Genomic DNA, 16,714 nt, shown 5'->3' with positions numbered 1-16,714 from the left:
AAGTGGGTAGAGCATGTACTGGCCAGGAAAGAAACTGCTAGTCACAGAGAGCAACATTTTCAGATAGAGACCACTCTTTGTTCATGATTATAAGAACAGCTCTGTTCTCCTGTTAAAATCTCCAAACAAACCTCTCACTCTTCCTGCCTGTACTTTCCTCTATTTATGATTGGTAACTTGTGGTTATCACAGTAAAACCATTTCATGTTTATAAAGGCTCGTGATAGTTTAAAGAAAAGAGAACACAATGTAAGCTTCAAATTCCGACAATTCATGACAGTTTAATTAATCAAGCCACAGGCAGACACATTTCAGGACGAGCAAGATGAGAAGCTTCCTGCTATCTCAGTCTGTACCTTTCTCAAATCTTTCCTACAACTCTTCACTCTTTCGAGCAGAGAACTCTAATCCTTTAAATTTTTCCTAGAGCAGTAGGGGAGTGATATTGGGACAGAGCAAAAGTTAAAGTAAGGAGGTGCTTGGAATTCCCTGGCGGTCCAGTGGTTAAGGATCCACACTTCCACTGCAGGGGGCACGGGTTCGATCCCTGGTTGGGGAACTAAGATTCCCGCATGCCATGTGGCATGGGAAAAAAAAAAAATGGTAAGGAGGTGCCTTAGTAACAAGGATCCCAAAATCAACTAAGCTCAGCACTTCATTAAGGAGTGCTGTCAATGCAGGCACAAGACCAACCGCTGCAGTTCATCAGAAATGTAGCAACAAAAGACAGGCTACATTCCCCTATAATCTTTTCCTAGTCCCAATTCAAAATTCAATTTGTGTTATTTTTACTTTTATTATCAGTAGGCCTCAGGAGAAGGACACTAGAGGCTTTGGATGAAGGCAAAAGAGTCCAAGGTACATGATCCAACTACCACACACACACTCAGAAGCATCGGTCAGTAATATGTCACCCAGAACCTTCCACAATGTGGCTCCTACCCTATGACTCAAAATGCATAATCCTGAGAATGTTTTAAGGACCCACAGCAAACATGTGAAAGCAATATTCTCCTTATTCAACTCTTGCCCTGCTTCTACCATGACCATGTTTGAACACTCATGTGCCAGGCACTTTATATGCATCATCTCACTTAATGCTGTGAAGAAGGTATTAATTATCATTATTTTATAGATGAGGAAATTGAAGCTTAGAGATGTTGAGAAACTTGCCCATGGTCATGTTATATTAAATGGCAGAAAAGGAACTGGAACCTAGTTATCTGACCACTAGCCCAGGCTCAACAACACAAAGGCCACATCCATGAAAATACTCACAGCAATATAACCAGTCCCCATAACTGTAACACATAAGTACTCACCTAAATGCCCAATGGGGAAAGCTTGAGAAAATTATGGTTCAAGAACAAGATGGTATGTTATCCCTAAAATAACTAATGAGGATGAAGTATAAACAAGAGGAAATGTTTGAAATTTACACAAAAAAATAGAATATATAAATACATGTACATAATGATTACTAGAATGTACTGTTGCCCAGATCAAGGATTCTTGTCTATTTTGTTCACAGCTATTTTCCCAGTGCCTGTAACATAGTAGGTGCTCAATAAATATTGGTTGAATGAATCAATGAATTGCAGCAGAGTAACATTATCTATGAATAGGGACAAGACCTAAGGATAATAAGCAAGGAAGAAAACTTTTATTTTACATTAATGGAATTATGAATGATATTCTTCAATTGTATTAACATCTCAACAATAATCATTTAAATATAAGTAAGTTCAGGTTTAGGACAACTGTGGAATTAGAATCACCCCTTGATTACAAATGGTTTACACGGTTCCTAAGGTAGTGTGAAAGTACAAGAAAAGACCAGAATGAAAGCTGGCCTTGAATCTGATGAAGAGCTTCTTTTCTGGAAGGCAGTGAGCATGTTGTGTGTGATGCCAGGTACACAGTGAGGACACAAAGTCAATGATAACAATAACCTTTCTAAGCTGGCAAGACAGGGACAACTCTAGCACTAGCTGCACTTAGGCAATTCTCAATGTCACTCTGGACATTTCTCATCTCCCTTTAAAAAATAAATTTATATACCAGTAAAACACAAATCAGACTTCCAGACTAAAGCATGGTGAAGTATGGTCAACACATCCACTAACAACCAACTATTTGAAACACAGGAATTTAATCTAGATTCTGAGATACAGGCATGCAAAGAAACCTGACATCAGATCATAAAAATAGAAATCAGATGGCTGTTCAGCACACAAACATTCAGTGTTACTAGGCCCAGTTTAAAGATACTTTTCCATGAGTAGTAACAAGAAAACAACCATTACTTGGTTAATTAATGAATGTATAAATAAAAGTAAAATGTTTTTAAAATTCAGTTATACCAGAATACAAGAAAGTTGATTTAATAAAGTTAGTCTTTTCCAGATATTATACAAAAACTCAGTGCCACTTGAGAGAAAGGATAAATATAAGGTATTTGTTGTTAAGAATATTAACTGCTTATGTTACAAATGACAAATGCATAGAAACCGGGTTGTTTTGAACAAGGGACTATAAAGACTTCTGCACTTAAAGTCAGAAGTCCTGAAAACTCATGATTCATCCATGAAAGGGAAAAATGATCCACAGAAAAAGAACTCTTGAGAGATTTTCCAGCCATATTTTGCTGAATAGCAAGCACCAGATCTTAAAACAAATTCAAGCAAGAGGGTGGCAGAATAGAGTGTTCTAGGGAACATTTTCCCAGCTCTACTACAGTTAATACAGCAATTCGTAAAGCAAGAACTGTAGTAAAAACACTCATTAATAACCAGTTTATTTCTCTAACCCTATTTGAGGAAAACCAGGCTTGAGAAAATGAGCAGCACAGTTCAGCACTGAAGTTTAAAAAATCAAATTCTTCCCTCCAACAGTAAAGACACCTTAGGCTGCATTTATGATCCTCTACATTTTATTCTTTTTTACCTATACATCTTAGTCTCCCACTCCAGCCCAGAAGGTAACTTCCCCATCCCCATGCTTAATCGACCCGTGGACTTTGGTTACTTGCACTGCTGCTGCACCCTATCTTGAAGTTTATCCTATCAGCAGAAAGCTCAGATAGCTCACGGTAGCTCCATGGACTAGATCTAGCCCAAAATGTACTATTTCTTCTCCTTTCTGAAGCATGAGCAGGGCTCTGAGCAGCAACACTCTGCCTCTCCCGCCCACAGCCCTGACATGCTGCTGAGAGAAGGCGCACACAACGTGGGAGACGCTTCCAGCCCATCACCAATGAAAGCCAGCCTGGGCTCTCTCTGGGGCTCAACCATGCCTAATCTCCTTCTTAGGCAGCCTGACAGCAAATGCCTCATGAAATTCAGGGAACAGTACCAACAGGATTCACTGAATGACAAAATTATTCTAAGTTAACTATAGCACATTTTGCAATAAAAATGCCTGTTATTACTAGAAAAGGCCTCCCCTCATCTATAGCAGCAATAATAATCTTTGTGTAAGTTTCATATAAAAATACAGTATGTAGGGTTTCCCTGGTGGCACAGTGGTTAAGAAACCACCTGCCAATGCAGGGGATATGGGTTTGAGCTCTGGTCCAGGAAGATCCCACATGCCGTGGAGCAACTAAGCCCATGCGCCACAACTACTGAGCCTGCAAGCCACAACTACTGAGCCCACACGCCACAACTACTGAAGCCCACACACCTAGAGCCCGTGCTCTGCAACAATAGAAGCCACCACAATGAGAATCCCGCCCACCGCACCGAAGAGTAGCCCCCACTCACCGCAACTACAGAAAGCCTGTGCGCAGCAACAAAGACTCAACACAGCGAAAAATAAATAAAATTTTTAAAAAACTTTTTTTAAAAGGTAACTTTGTTTTCTTTAAAGACTGAAATATCACTAAAATATTCGTCAGAGCTCTTCCCCCTCTTACAACACAATCCACCTCACTTGGCAATCATTTCATCTTTCACGACTATTCCATTTGTATAGGATGTTAGCTCATTCCCTAAACAATGCTTCTGTTTTGCCATTATTTGAACATCAGCAGTCCCCACCGCCACCACCCCATAACAGATAAGCATTTTCTCTGTTGTCTATCCTCAGTCCGGGATCTGATTTTCTGGGCACTTTCCTTTCTCAATTAATGATCTTACTCAAGGACTGGTGCCAGAATACATACAGGAAGACTCTCTGACACCAAGGGCCCTCACTAAACCAAAAGCCCAGTGTCCCAGGCAACTGGCAATTTTCTACTTAAGAGACTTCAAATCCCAAAAGGTAACAGAAGGCTTAATTTTGTTAGGCTACAGCTAACCGACAGGCAACTGCCAGAACACAAAAAAATGAGTAACACAGATCAGTGGAAAATTGATGCCACTCCTCAAACTTAGCTTTTGTTCATGGACAGCTGCTCATAAGGCTCTAATTTTAAACCACGTACATATCACATTTCCTACTAGCTGAATAACACCTAAATCATATGAAAGAATTAAATATCTCAATAAGTCACAGAGTTGTGCAAACAGCACCATGACCAATGAGGGAAATCAGTACTGACCTGGGTGATGACTACTGAGCTCCATTCTCAGAGACACATGCAACAGGGGAGTGAGAGTAGCCAAAGCACCTGTGAACACCATTCTGTAAACTCAGCACTTAAATTATTTCCTCGTTTCAAAAAAATTTTAAACACAAAAATAAAACCAATGCTAGTTTTTAGCCAGCCTGAGAGAGGAATATTATGTGTGATTCCTTCTCCCTTACTCTTAACCAAGCCATTTCTGCCTGTTGTCTTTGGTCAAATTCCTGAACCACTGAAAACACCACTGAGCCCCTTTATGTGCAGCCAAGCCACCAAACGAGCCAGGACGTTTGCCACCCAGCCCCAGAAAGGAAATGGTGTTAACATGCTCCTCAGTGAGGGAGGGAAAAAAATCCATCTTCTACTTCTACCATCATCTAAAATTTCATGGATTATTTTCCTCTTTGCTTCATTTTCTCTTTAACCCTTTCCAGGGGTTTCAACTTTCTTCCATCTCTCTTTGTTCATTCATCTCTGTTCCAAGTTCTTTTTGTTCTACTCTTCATGATCTTGAGGGACAGAATAATGCCCTTTTACGACAGTAGAGAATATATAGCAGGGACTAGGAAATCTAGCTCACACCAATAGCATCAGCTACATCATCAAAAATTGACAAAATCCACAAGTATCTCAAAATTATTCAATACCTATTATGGATGAAACACTATGATAGTGATGATGGGAGAGAGAAGGTAAAATGTAGTTTCTGCCCTCCAGGAAGTAACAATCTAGTTGGAGAGAACATGCAAAAACATGTGAAAAGGTAAAACAACATGAAGCAGTCAGAAGACTACACTATACGATGTAATAAACATGGGCTGTAACATTTGGACACTGGGACCAAAAGAAACAACCACTGTGTTCTAAAGGGTCTTGAGGAGGCTCACTCAGGGAAATCACAAGGTAGACTCTGAAGGAGCCCTGAGGGTACTAAAAGGTGAGGAGATGAAGGAAAGGCTTTCCAGGGGGCCGACAATATGACAGCCTAATAAAAAGGAAGGACGTAAAATGGTAAATTTTATGGATTTTACTACAATTTAAAAAAAAAAAAAAAAAAGGAGGAAAGGGCCTGTGCCCCTCAGCTGTGCCCCACTCTAGCAGGTCAGGAAGTCAGCGCAAGGGGCTGGACAAACTGAGAATTCCTATGCATAGATGGGAACATCCTGATGAACTTAGTCAATTGATACCGTCCAGAACCACACACCTGACAATTTTTTTTGTAATTTTGAATACCAAGACTATGTATAATATGGTTAAAGTAAAAGAAACTAGTTGACCAGATAGGGAGAGGTGTGAATAACGAGGAAGGAAAGGATCTGATGCCTCTTTTCTACCAGAGAAATGCCCTTGGAAAGCAGAGGTCCCAGCAGCTTTGTTATCGTTATGGTGGAGAAATCCCAAACCCAGAGGTTCCAACGGGTCTCCATTCTTCAGAGTTTTATGCTGAGCACAAGAGAGGAAATGTGCACACTTCTAGGAGTGAGTCACACAAAAAGCTTTAGCTTTCAGCTAGTTGCTAATAAAGCCCTGAGTGTCCAAATCCAAGGTATTAGTTAGCCTTTGCCGATCACCTGGAAAAAAAAATTGCCTGAACTAGTAGATAAAGCAACTTTTATAGTAATGACCCATGGCACACCTTAGTTATTTCCATTTAAATACCAACATGAAAATTATTTGGTTGAATTCATTCCAATGTGCTCTTGATCTTCAATTTTAGCAAACAACAAAATCCATGTAACAGTTCCTGAAAGGAAGGTCAGGGAAAACAGTAAAGTAGGAGAAATTTCCCCACTTTCACATAATGGCCAATGTTAGAGGAGAAAGAAACATGCTGGGAAATTGTCTAAATGACTATAATAATATTCACATTCACAGTACATGGTGTTCTATGTGGCTATGCTATGTACCAGTGTAATATTACATAGTACAAAAGGTACATAGTGAGGACAGTAACTGGCCTGAGGTGTAAGATATTGAAAAGTATGCTAGTTTAAGTGTTAAAAATAAGGTGCTTGCTAGAATAACCAATTTTGTTAATTACTTAACATTTCAATTTAACACCCCCCAAAATCAATGAAATACAAGCTATGAGAACTTGCTTTATTCTTAATTATTGCTAAAATCTCTTTCAACATCAGACATTAGTCATCAGTATACGAAACAAATGAGCTCATTAGCCCAGAAGCACTGATTATTCACAGCAAACCAGGATATCTAGGTACCTCTCTTAAGACATTTATCAGTCACCCACACACTGGTGTGTTGAAGATGGTGATTCTGATGCTTATCCTATCTTACCTCATAAAGTTTCATAAGACTTTCTGAAACAAGTGTTAATCTATGCAGTTCTGCTTTCTATGTACTTCTGGTCTATTTTTCCTGAATCCACCCCACCCTTCCTTTCTAATTCCTAGTAGTCTGGGAAGCTGAGGACCTTCGATATGCACATATTAGCAAACAAAGTAAATGCATCAAATGTGTCCAGATGATGCAACATACAGTTATATTTGGTTTCAAGCTACAGGCCATTTGATCAGTCTGAAGGAGACATTAGCAACAGCTCATATTTAGATTTAATTGCAGGAATTATACTTGAGAATTGACAACGCTGCTCACCTTTAAGACAGAGGCTAAGCTGGTCATGTGCTCATTGAGAGCACCCTCGGACTCCTTGTAGGTCAAGCAGGTGAACTGGTACTCCTCAGGATCAAAGGCATCGGCCCCCTGCTGCTCCACATCGCTGGCTACGCCCACATAATAGTCCTCTATGTCCCCAGGGTCCTCATCCTCTTCCTCTTCCTCACAATTCGGGTCATAGTCCTCTTCATTGCTGTCAGACCCCTGGCTATTCATGTCCACAGACATCTTAACATCCAGATGAGTTGCAGATCAGGAAAGCAGTTTTTTCCCCTCCCCACAAACTTTACCACTTTCTCAAATGCATTAGTGTTTTTGTCTTCTAAAGGAAGAAAAGAAAAAAATAAGTGTTACTTACTTTCACTATGAGAAGCTGTAACAGAAACCATTCAAGAATCAAAATGGCATAGCCCTGGTCCTATCCCCTCTGTGGCCTATTCCAACTCTCCCCTCATACAAGAAACCTCACCACCATCTCTATGCCCAGGCCTTTCAAAGGGAAACCCTTTCCTGGAGGGGCAGAAGCAGTTAACAATGGTAACTTCACATGAAGGGTCTGGCATGAAAGAGTAAGGCTATCTGCTCTATGTCAAGGAGTTAAAGTCCCATAGATTTGTCCTTCCTGCCACGGTCCTTAAGAGAGGAGTACATTCCCACAGCTGGCTGCCCACAGAAGAAGCATCCTAAAAGCTAAACAACCAAAGTTTAAAATCTCTTAGCTAATTATGCTCCACTGAGTGGTGACACAGTACATAAATAGGGACACAGTTCTTTCCCTAATATCTAGGGAAAGAATACCATTGTTTTACAGACATCACTCTCAGATAAATGGAAAAAAAGGTGCATAGTAAAGAAAAAATAAAAACCACATAGCTCTTCAACATCCTCCTCTAGTCTGCAAAGTTAACTGATTTTTCCATTTTAAAGGGTTCTACTAATCTTTTAAAAGAGGTACTTAAGAAGCAAAGAAACTGACCCAATAGTGAAGGAAAACTACAGATATTCTGCCTTAGCAGGATCAAGGCTAGAATCTACTTAGGGTAAAGAAACAAGAGATCAAATGTAACCAGCTACTGAAAAATCCTCACAGATCAAAATGTTACTCAATTACATATAAATGAAAAGAGAATACTAGTTGAGAAAGCAAACAGTCACAAGTCTTAACTTCTTCTCAGAGAGGACTTTGGCAAATACCCATTAACTTCTTGGCACAAGAACTATTTCAAGTGATCATTTCCAAGGAACAGTATCAAATAGTGATTTAAATCTAAAAATAATAGGACCTTAAAATGCAAGAGCATTTGGATTGAATAGTATGTAAATAATTTACATAACCAAATCTGGATCAAATACTAAAGTAAATTTAAAACCTATTTGAAGTACATAATCTCTCCAAAAAAAAAAAAAATTAAAACAAAGATTAAAAATCAATGTGTGCTGAATATGTAACCAGTCTAAGGGATTATAGAGTCACATTTTAATGATATTATAAAAATATCAGTGAATCTACCTCTGATGTGTTACCTATAAATGCTCAAATTAAAAAATAAGTCACATTAATGAGAGGGCAGTAATGTAATACTTGCAGTTTGACTTTTAACAAAATTGTTTTGTATGCTAGAACCACCTCATCACAACTGAACTTAACTATGGTATTTTTCCTTTAGGAGAAAAAATTAATCTTTAAATTAAATTAAAAATACCTGTAATTCCTGAAGATCTTTCAGGAAGATGTCATCCAAATAGTCTATATAATTTCCATCTAAAATGAAAAGAGATAGTTCTATTTATATATTTTAAAATTGGTACCCTGAGTTTGCAAATTTATTTTTTAAAAAGTAAAAACATTTAAAAGGACAAGCAGCAAGGGACCAGAAATTGTTTTCTTATAAGTCCCACAGAAATCTATATGTCATAATTATATACTGACAAGAGTTACATGGCCTTCTAAAAAAAGAAAGTATTGAAAGTAAACAGTGGGACTTCCCTGGTGGCACAGTGGTTAAGAATCCACCTGCCAATGAAGGGGACACAGGTTCAATCCCTGGTCCAGGAAGATCCCACACGCCATGGAACAACTAAGCCCGAGCACCATAACTACTGAGTCTGCACCCTAGAGCCCACATGCCACAGCTACTGAGCCTGCGTGCCACAACTGCTGAGGCTCACGTGCCTAGAGCCCGTGCTCCGCAACAAGAGAAGCCACTGCAATGAGAAGCCCGTGTACCGCAACGAAGAGTAGCCCCTGCTCACGGCAACTAGAGAAAAGCTTGCGTACAGCAATGAAGACCCAACACAGCCATAAATAAATAAATAAATAAACAGACTTAAATAAATAAACAGCTAACAATAATTTAACCTGGGGTACTGGTGAGAGAAATGGATACCCAGTTCCCTCCCTCAGTTTGAAAGCCCACCACACCTCACTTTTTTTTTTTAATTTTTATTGGAGTACAGTTGATTTACAATGTTGGGCACCACCTCACTCTTATTGTTAAGATTTCCTAAATTAACTACCACAATTTCAATTTTAAATGTTACATAGAGGTTGACAAACCAAATCATAATTGACTTAAACTGGACTTTTGCCATGAAGTCATCTCCACTAACACTTACAGAATACTGCCAATATTTCAGATCTCACTTTATTCATGAAAAAAATATTTTCAAATAAAAAAGTCCCCAAAAGAAAAGAAAACAAAAAACAAAACAAAACAAAAAAGGAGAGAGATAGAGAGAAAACAGAGGGAATTCCCTGGTGGTCCAGTGGTTTGGGCTCAAAAAAAGACAAAAAAAATGTCTCCAGTAGAATGCCCACTAGGCAATATTAACACCCATTTTCCACCTCTCTTCTGACATGCTCAAGGGCTACCTGACTTTCTCAGAACTGCAGATCCCACTATCCAAGACTAAATAAGTACTATTTACTTACTTAATTAGAAATTTTATGTCCATTTCTTTATCCTTTTGAGTTTCTTGGAAAACCAGAGCTTATAACTTTCAAAGAAATACTTCAAACACAAACAGGCAAATTTAAACTAAATGAAAATCAAAGTCCAAACAATGATTATGGAGGATGATTTCCAAAATAGGTGACGAATAATTGATTTTTTTATTGTTTTCTTTTATCTGCATTTTTATGTACGATACTGCTTATTAGGCAAATCTGCATAAAGAGCATTATAAAAATTGCTCCCATCTACAAAATATCACTACCAATAATAGCTTTCATTTAATGAGAGCCAATTTCAGGTCAGACTCATTCTCATTAAATGTTTATAATCCTACAAAGTGGCTATCATCCCCTTCTTACAAATGAGGAAACTAGAGTTCAAAAAGATTAAGCAACTTGCCCAGGACCACACTGCTGCCAACCAGTAGAGTCCAGCATAATACTTTCACCAGATCCAGGGCCTATGAGGACTCATAACGCCCCATCACCCTCCCAGAGAGCCTAATACTATCCACAAAGCTACCTCCAGAATCACAACAAAAAAAGCACCGTTTTGGGCTTCCCTGGTGGCGCAGTGGTTGAGAGTCCGCCTGCCGATGCAGGGGACACGGGTTCGTGCCCCAGTCCGGGAAGATCCCACATGCCACAGAGCGGCTGGGCCCGTGAGCCATGGCCGCTGAGCCTGCGCGTCCGGAGCTGTGCCCGCGTACCGCAAAAAAAAAAAAAAAGCACCGTTTTCACTTTCTCTAGATTTTTTCTCCAGGATTTGGGCTTACAGGTTGCCCATGGCCTTCTCACCAACTAAATATTCAAGAAACAGGGGAAAACTTCAGGCTGCCTTCCAAAAAGGAGAATGTCATTTCATACTTACTGGGTGTTCTAGGTCCAAATTTAAATAAAACCTTAATTTTTAATCTTTTCCAAGTTAAATACCCCTATTCTATTTGAAAGAGTGCTGACATTGTTTAAAGTGGCCAGTATGTTATTACTTTATTAACAGAACTGATGATAACGCTTTGATTTCCTTTGGATATTAAATATTATCCTCACATCCCAAACAGAAAAGGAGTAACCGCAATTACTCCTCCCCCTTCCCCCAGTCAAAGTCACGTGTTCAGAAGACCTGCCACCCACCCTGGGCTAAAGAATTCAAACGGAAGACTTCTCAATTTAAAGATGACAAGAACAAAACACAGACTTTTTGGTGGGTCTGACAACGTTTACTCCAGACGAAATATTTAGCACTGTAGGGTCAGTTACTAAGTCTACAAGTCCGAAGAAAATTACTTGATACAAAAATATGAACCCTGTCTAATACGGTAGCCACTAACCACATGTGGTTATTTAAATTTAACTTAACTTAAAAATTAAATTTAACATTTGCTTTTTCAGTTGAAAGAGCCGTAAGTCAAACGCTCAATGTCCACGTGTGGACAGTGGCTACCCTACTTAACAGCAAAGATACAGAATATGACCATTGTGGCAGAAAGTTCTATGGGACAGGGTAACAATCAGTACTGAGGTGAAGTCATCCCAGAACACGGTCGCCTCTGCCGCCGCTAGCACAGCAGCGTCAGGCGAGGCGTCAACGCAGCTCCTGGGCCGCCTGTCCCGTCCGAGGCGCCGGCATATCCGCGAGGACACGGAGCCCACGCGCTGCGGGACCCTTCACCAACGGGCATTAACTAACCGCGCGGGCGGCACTGCTAGAGCTCCCAACGATGACTCGAGTGGGGAGCCCCGAAGGCAGCGCGTCTGCCGGCGCGCCCGGCCGGGAGGGCCCAGATGCGCCGGCGCCAGTCGGTCAGAGGCGCTGGCCTCCGACCTCACTGCGAGCTGAGCAGGCGGCGAGAGTAGGAATAACGGAGAGACGCCAGGCGCCGGTTCGCCCTGGCCTCAGCCTTCAGCCGCCCCTCGGCGGGTGGCGGAGTGCGCTGAAACAGTGTAAGAGCTGCCAAGGGCGCCGGGACCTCGCGGGCAGCGACGAAGGCGGAGCCCTGGCCGAGCTAGGGAGGCGCGCGGAGAGCCCACCCCCTCCCCCGGCCCGCCGGGGTAAACAAGGCCTAGACTCGCACCGCGCACTTACCGGGAGCCGTGGCCCCGCGGCCGCTGAGCCCGGGCGGGCCAGACCGGGTCGGGCCGGGCCAGAAGAACCGGGTCCAGGCGCGGCGGCGGCGGAGGCGGCGGGCCAACCCCGGTGAAGGCCCGCGCTGCTTCCTCCGGCGAAGCCGTCTCAGCAGCTCCGGAAGTGCTCAGAGCAGTTCCGTCACTTCCGGCCCGGGGTCGACCCGCGGTCGCCGGGGTCGCGGCAGGCGCTGGGCAGTAACGCCTCTCTGCGGACACTTCGCTACAGCCCAGCGCTGCGACCCAGAGTGGGCCCAGGGCACAGCCGGTGCCGACGGCTGCGAGAGGCAGCAGAAGAGAGGATTCGGCTTATTGGAGAGTGGTCACGGCATCTCTTCCGGCTTTTGCTTACCAGCGCCGCCCGCCGGGATACTTTAAACCAGGGTTCTTCTGTCGGACTCCCCACTTCTCTGTTTGTAATCGGTGTCCGGCACCGAAAAGACATCCAGACGTTCGTGGAGTGGATAAAAGACTGTTGTTTCCCGGCCGCTATCTAGTCGAAGAAAAGCTAGGTCTTTGGGTCAGCGCGCAGGGCCGGGAATTTCTGCGTACGTTCTGAGGCCGTCGCCTGTTGGCCGCCAATTCACAGGACCACGCTAGGCTTCCGCTTCCCTCTCCGCGGCCTAGTTCGCTGCCTAATTCTTTGGCGTCCCATTCACCCAAGATTAAATCTTAACTGCCTTGTTGCACAGTTTCTTCAAACAGTATAGGAAGTGCCATTATGACTTTAAGTACCTTTTAGGGCTTTTGTCAAGTATTATGGATAGACAGAGCCGTGAAGTCCCACTCAAGTTGTTGCTGCACAACGTGGAAACGCCTGTGTGAAGCCAGTGATGTTAGGGAGCCTCCTCGCTGTGCAAGTCCGTAGATAACCCACACCATTTCCACCCATACATGAGTCATGTATACACTGATATTCAAGATATTCAAGATATCGATGTGTAATGGACTCTCCTTTTTTTAGTTCTTGCTTCTTGCACGTATTCGTGTATTTCTTATACATGATTTTCAGCTTCCTGTTTAATTCAGAGCCTGTACCCAAGTCAGGTGCATTCAAATACTAGAAAGTCCCACATTAATTTGGAGTGAAAATTAATAGTAATGAGTAACATATTGTAGGGTTGTGAATTTTATGCATTAACAATGTAAAAGTCTATCTATAATCCAGTGTACTTATTTGTTATGACAAAACATATAATCCCTTTACATCATGACACTAGCGAAGGACCCAAAATATATTTTCTGCTAATGAAATCTCTTTAATTAGAAGCCTTCACTTTGGGTCACTGGTAATAAATCCTCTCCAGTGAATAAAAGGGAACAATCAGTTTTTCTGTATAATTATTGCATTTGCAAAATAGAGAATGAGGTCATTCACATATCAAGTACACAGTATATGTACAATATATTGGAATCCAGTGTACAATCCTTATTTATTCTCCTGTCTTGCCTCTCTTAAAGCTGAGTTTCTTAAGGGCACAGATCCAACCTTGTTTTCAATATTACTCTATTAAATAGACGTTTATTGGGTTGATGCTAATACCATTATTTTTAACTAGTGACAATTTCTCCCCAGGAAATAAAGATTTAAAAATTAGGCCAAGGGCTTCGCTGGTGGCGCAGTGGTTGAGAGTCCGCCTGCCGATGCAGGGGATGCGGGTTCGTGCCCCGGTCCGGGAAGAACCCACATGCCGCGAAGCGGCTGGGCCCGTGAGCCACGGCCACTGAGCCTGTGCGTCCGCAGCCTGTGCTCCGCAACGGGAGAGACCACAACAGTAAGAGGCCCGCATACTGAAGAAAAACAAAAATTAGGCCAAAACATTTAAAGATACAGATAAAATTTTGTGCACATATATGTGCTTTAGAATGATGATTCTATAGGAAAAAGTTTGCAGCATCCCATATGTTCAAAAGTAAAGGTTTGTTATATTATGGTAAAATATACAATAAAGAAAACCATTAACAATTAGGCTGTACTGAGGCATCTATTAACAGGGAAAGGTATCTGTGATATGAATAGGATATGAAATGATGTGTGTAGTATTCTTTTTTCAAAATAAATTTGCACATAAGATATATAAATATAAAATATAATGTTTCTCTTGGTTTCTGTGGCACAGGAATCTGGACAGGCTACAGTGGGAATGATTTGTTTTAGCCCCTTGATGTCTGGGGCCTCAGCTAGAAGACTAAAATTTCTTAGCCAATATCATACAATTTTTCTTTTGTATAAACCTTAGATTCAGAATGACGGGTTTTCACTTTTGAAAATTCACTGGAGAGCATTGAATTTCTAAGAATAACTTAAGGGTAGTACTGATATCCTCAATATTGAGTCTTTGCATCTAAGGAATATAGTATTTCTTTACAGTTATTTTGTTTTTCTTTTATGTATTTGAATTGTTATAGTTTTAATCACATGGATCTTTGGTTTAGTCTTGCATACATTGTGGGTTTTGCTATTATTCTGAATAAGATTCCTTCTTCATGTTTTCTAATTGGTTATTGTTAACGTATCAAAATGTTATTGCTTTCCAACGTTGTTCTTGTGTCTCTCTCCTTACTTAGCTTGCTTATTAGTTTTAGTGGATTTTCAACTGATTCTCTTCAATTTTCAAAGTGAGCATTTGGATCATTTGAAAATAGGGATATTTTGGACTCTTAATTTTTTTTTTTTTTTGCGGTACGCGGGCCTCTCACTGTTGCGGCCTCTCCCATTGCGGAGCACAGGCTCCGGATGCGCAGGCTCAGCGGCCGTGGCTCACGGGCCTAGCCGCTCCGCGGCATGTGGGATCTTCCCGGACCGGGGCACGAACCCGTGTCCCCTGCATCGGCAGGCAGACTCTCAACCACTGCGCCACCAGGGAAGCCCTTAATTTTTAATTCTTAAATTTATTTTCTTCCTTTTCTTTTCTCCCTCTTTTTTCACCTCCCTCTTTAATCCCCTCCCTCTTCTCCTTTCTTTCTTCCTTGCTTTCCTACTTCCTTCTCTCCCTCCCTTCCTATTGGTATTTTTGCATCAGCTACCATGTCCAGTAAAACGTTAAGCAGTAATCATGATTAAAAAACATCTTTACCTTTGTTCCTGTCATGAATAGGAAAGTTTCTGATAATTCACCAATAAATAATTTTGCTAAGAAAAATATGGTAGTTATGGGCTTCCCTGGTGGCGCAGTGGTTGGGAGTCCGCCTGCCGATGCAGGGGACGCGGGTTCGTGCCCCGGTCCGGGAGTATCCCACGTGCCGCGGAGCGGCTGGGCCCATGAGCCATGGCCGCTGAGCCTGCGCGTCTGGAGCCTGTGCTCCGCAAATGGGAGAGGCCACAACAGTGAGAGGCCCGCGTACCAAAAAATATATATATATATTTATATATATATATATATAGTAGTTACTAGTTTGCTTTAAAAAAAAAAAGGTAGTTACTTTTTGTCTATTACAAGGGTGTTTACTTCAAATCTTTTTTTTTTTTTAGGTGAAGGAAAATGAAGAGAATTTACTGCCTTTAAAATAAATGATAATTTTTTTTCAAGTAAAAGGAAAATGATAACAGAGTGAAATCTGGAACTTTACAAATTAAGGAAGAGAAATTGGAATGATAAATATCTGCGTTAGTTTCCTAGGATGGCCATAACAAATTACTATAAACCTAGTAGCTTGAAACAACAGAACTTTATTCCCTCATATACTCAGCTTCTGGTTGCTATAAGCCTAAGAATTTGTCCATTTCTTCTAGGTTGTCCATTTTATTGGCATATAATTTATTGGCAAACAGGATTAATCTCCAAAATACATAAACAGCTCATGCAGCTCAATATTAAAAAAACAAACAACCCCATCCAAAAATGGGCAGAAGACCTAAATAGACATTTCTCCAAAGAAGACATACAGGGGCCTGGTGCACAATGGCTGCAAACAGCAGCCTCCTCGGTAGTGTATGCAGCCTGTTGCCTGTGTGGGTTGCCCTAAGGGACCTTGGAGACAGCCCTTTCCAGTGGACATTAATGACTGGCATGCTGTTCCCCAATGTAGGCTCCAGACAGGTATGCGTGGTGCCTTTGGAAAGCCCCAGGGCACAGTGGCCAGGGTCCACATTGGCCAGGTCATAATGTCCATCCGCACCAAGCTGCAGAACAAGGAGCATGTGACTGAGGCCCTCCGCAGGGCCAAGTCCAAGTTCCCTGGCCACCAGAAGATCCACATCTCCAAGAAGCGGGGATTTACTAAGTTTAATGCAGATGAATTTGAAAACATGGTGGCAGAAAAGCAGCTCATTCCAGATGGCTGTGGGGTCAAGTACATCCCTAATCGTGGCCCCCTGGACAAATGGCGGGCCCTGCACTCGTGATAGGCTTAGCACGCCCCCTCCCTACCCATGCCCACCAATAAACTCTACTTTCTTTTCCCTGAAAAAAAAAAAAAAAAAAGACATACAG

At 41.7% G+C, this 16,714-nt stretch overlaps 1 protein-coding gene across 1 annotated transcript in view; it reads right to left on the bottom strand.

Moving 5' to 3' along the window:
• Window positions 1–12,391, bottom strand: part of ARIH2 (ariadne RBR E3 ubiquitin protein ligase 2) — a 46,582-nt gene extending 34,191 nt beyond the window's left edge. The window contains 2 exon segments of the mRNA XM_082663062.1: window positions 7,184–7,526; window positions 12,244–12,391. Of these exon segments, the coding sequence (XP_082519188.1) occupies window positions 7,184–7,432 (249 nt within the window). The 5' untranslated portion in view covers window positions 7,433–7,526; window positions 12,244–12,391.
• Between the last annotated feature and the right edge of the window lie 4,323 nt (window positions 12,392–16,714).

Source organism: Grampus griseus (assembly GCF_964374135.1).
Source record: "Grampus griseus genome assembly, chromosome: 10".
Taxonomy (NCBI): domain Eukaryota; kingdom Metazoa; phylum Chordata; class Mammalia; order Artiodactyla; family Delphinidae; genus Grampus; species Grampus griseus.
The sequence above is the reverse complement of the archived record's forward strand: the minus strand, read 5'-3'. Positions and strand labels throughout refer to the sequence as shown.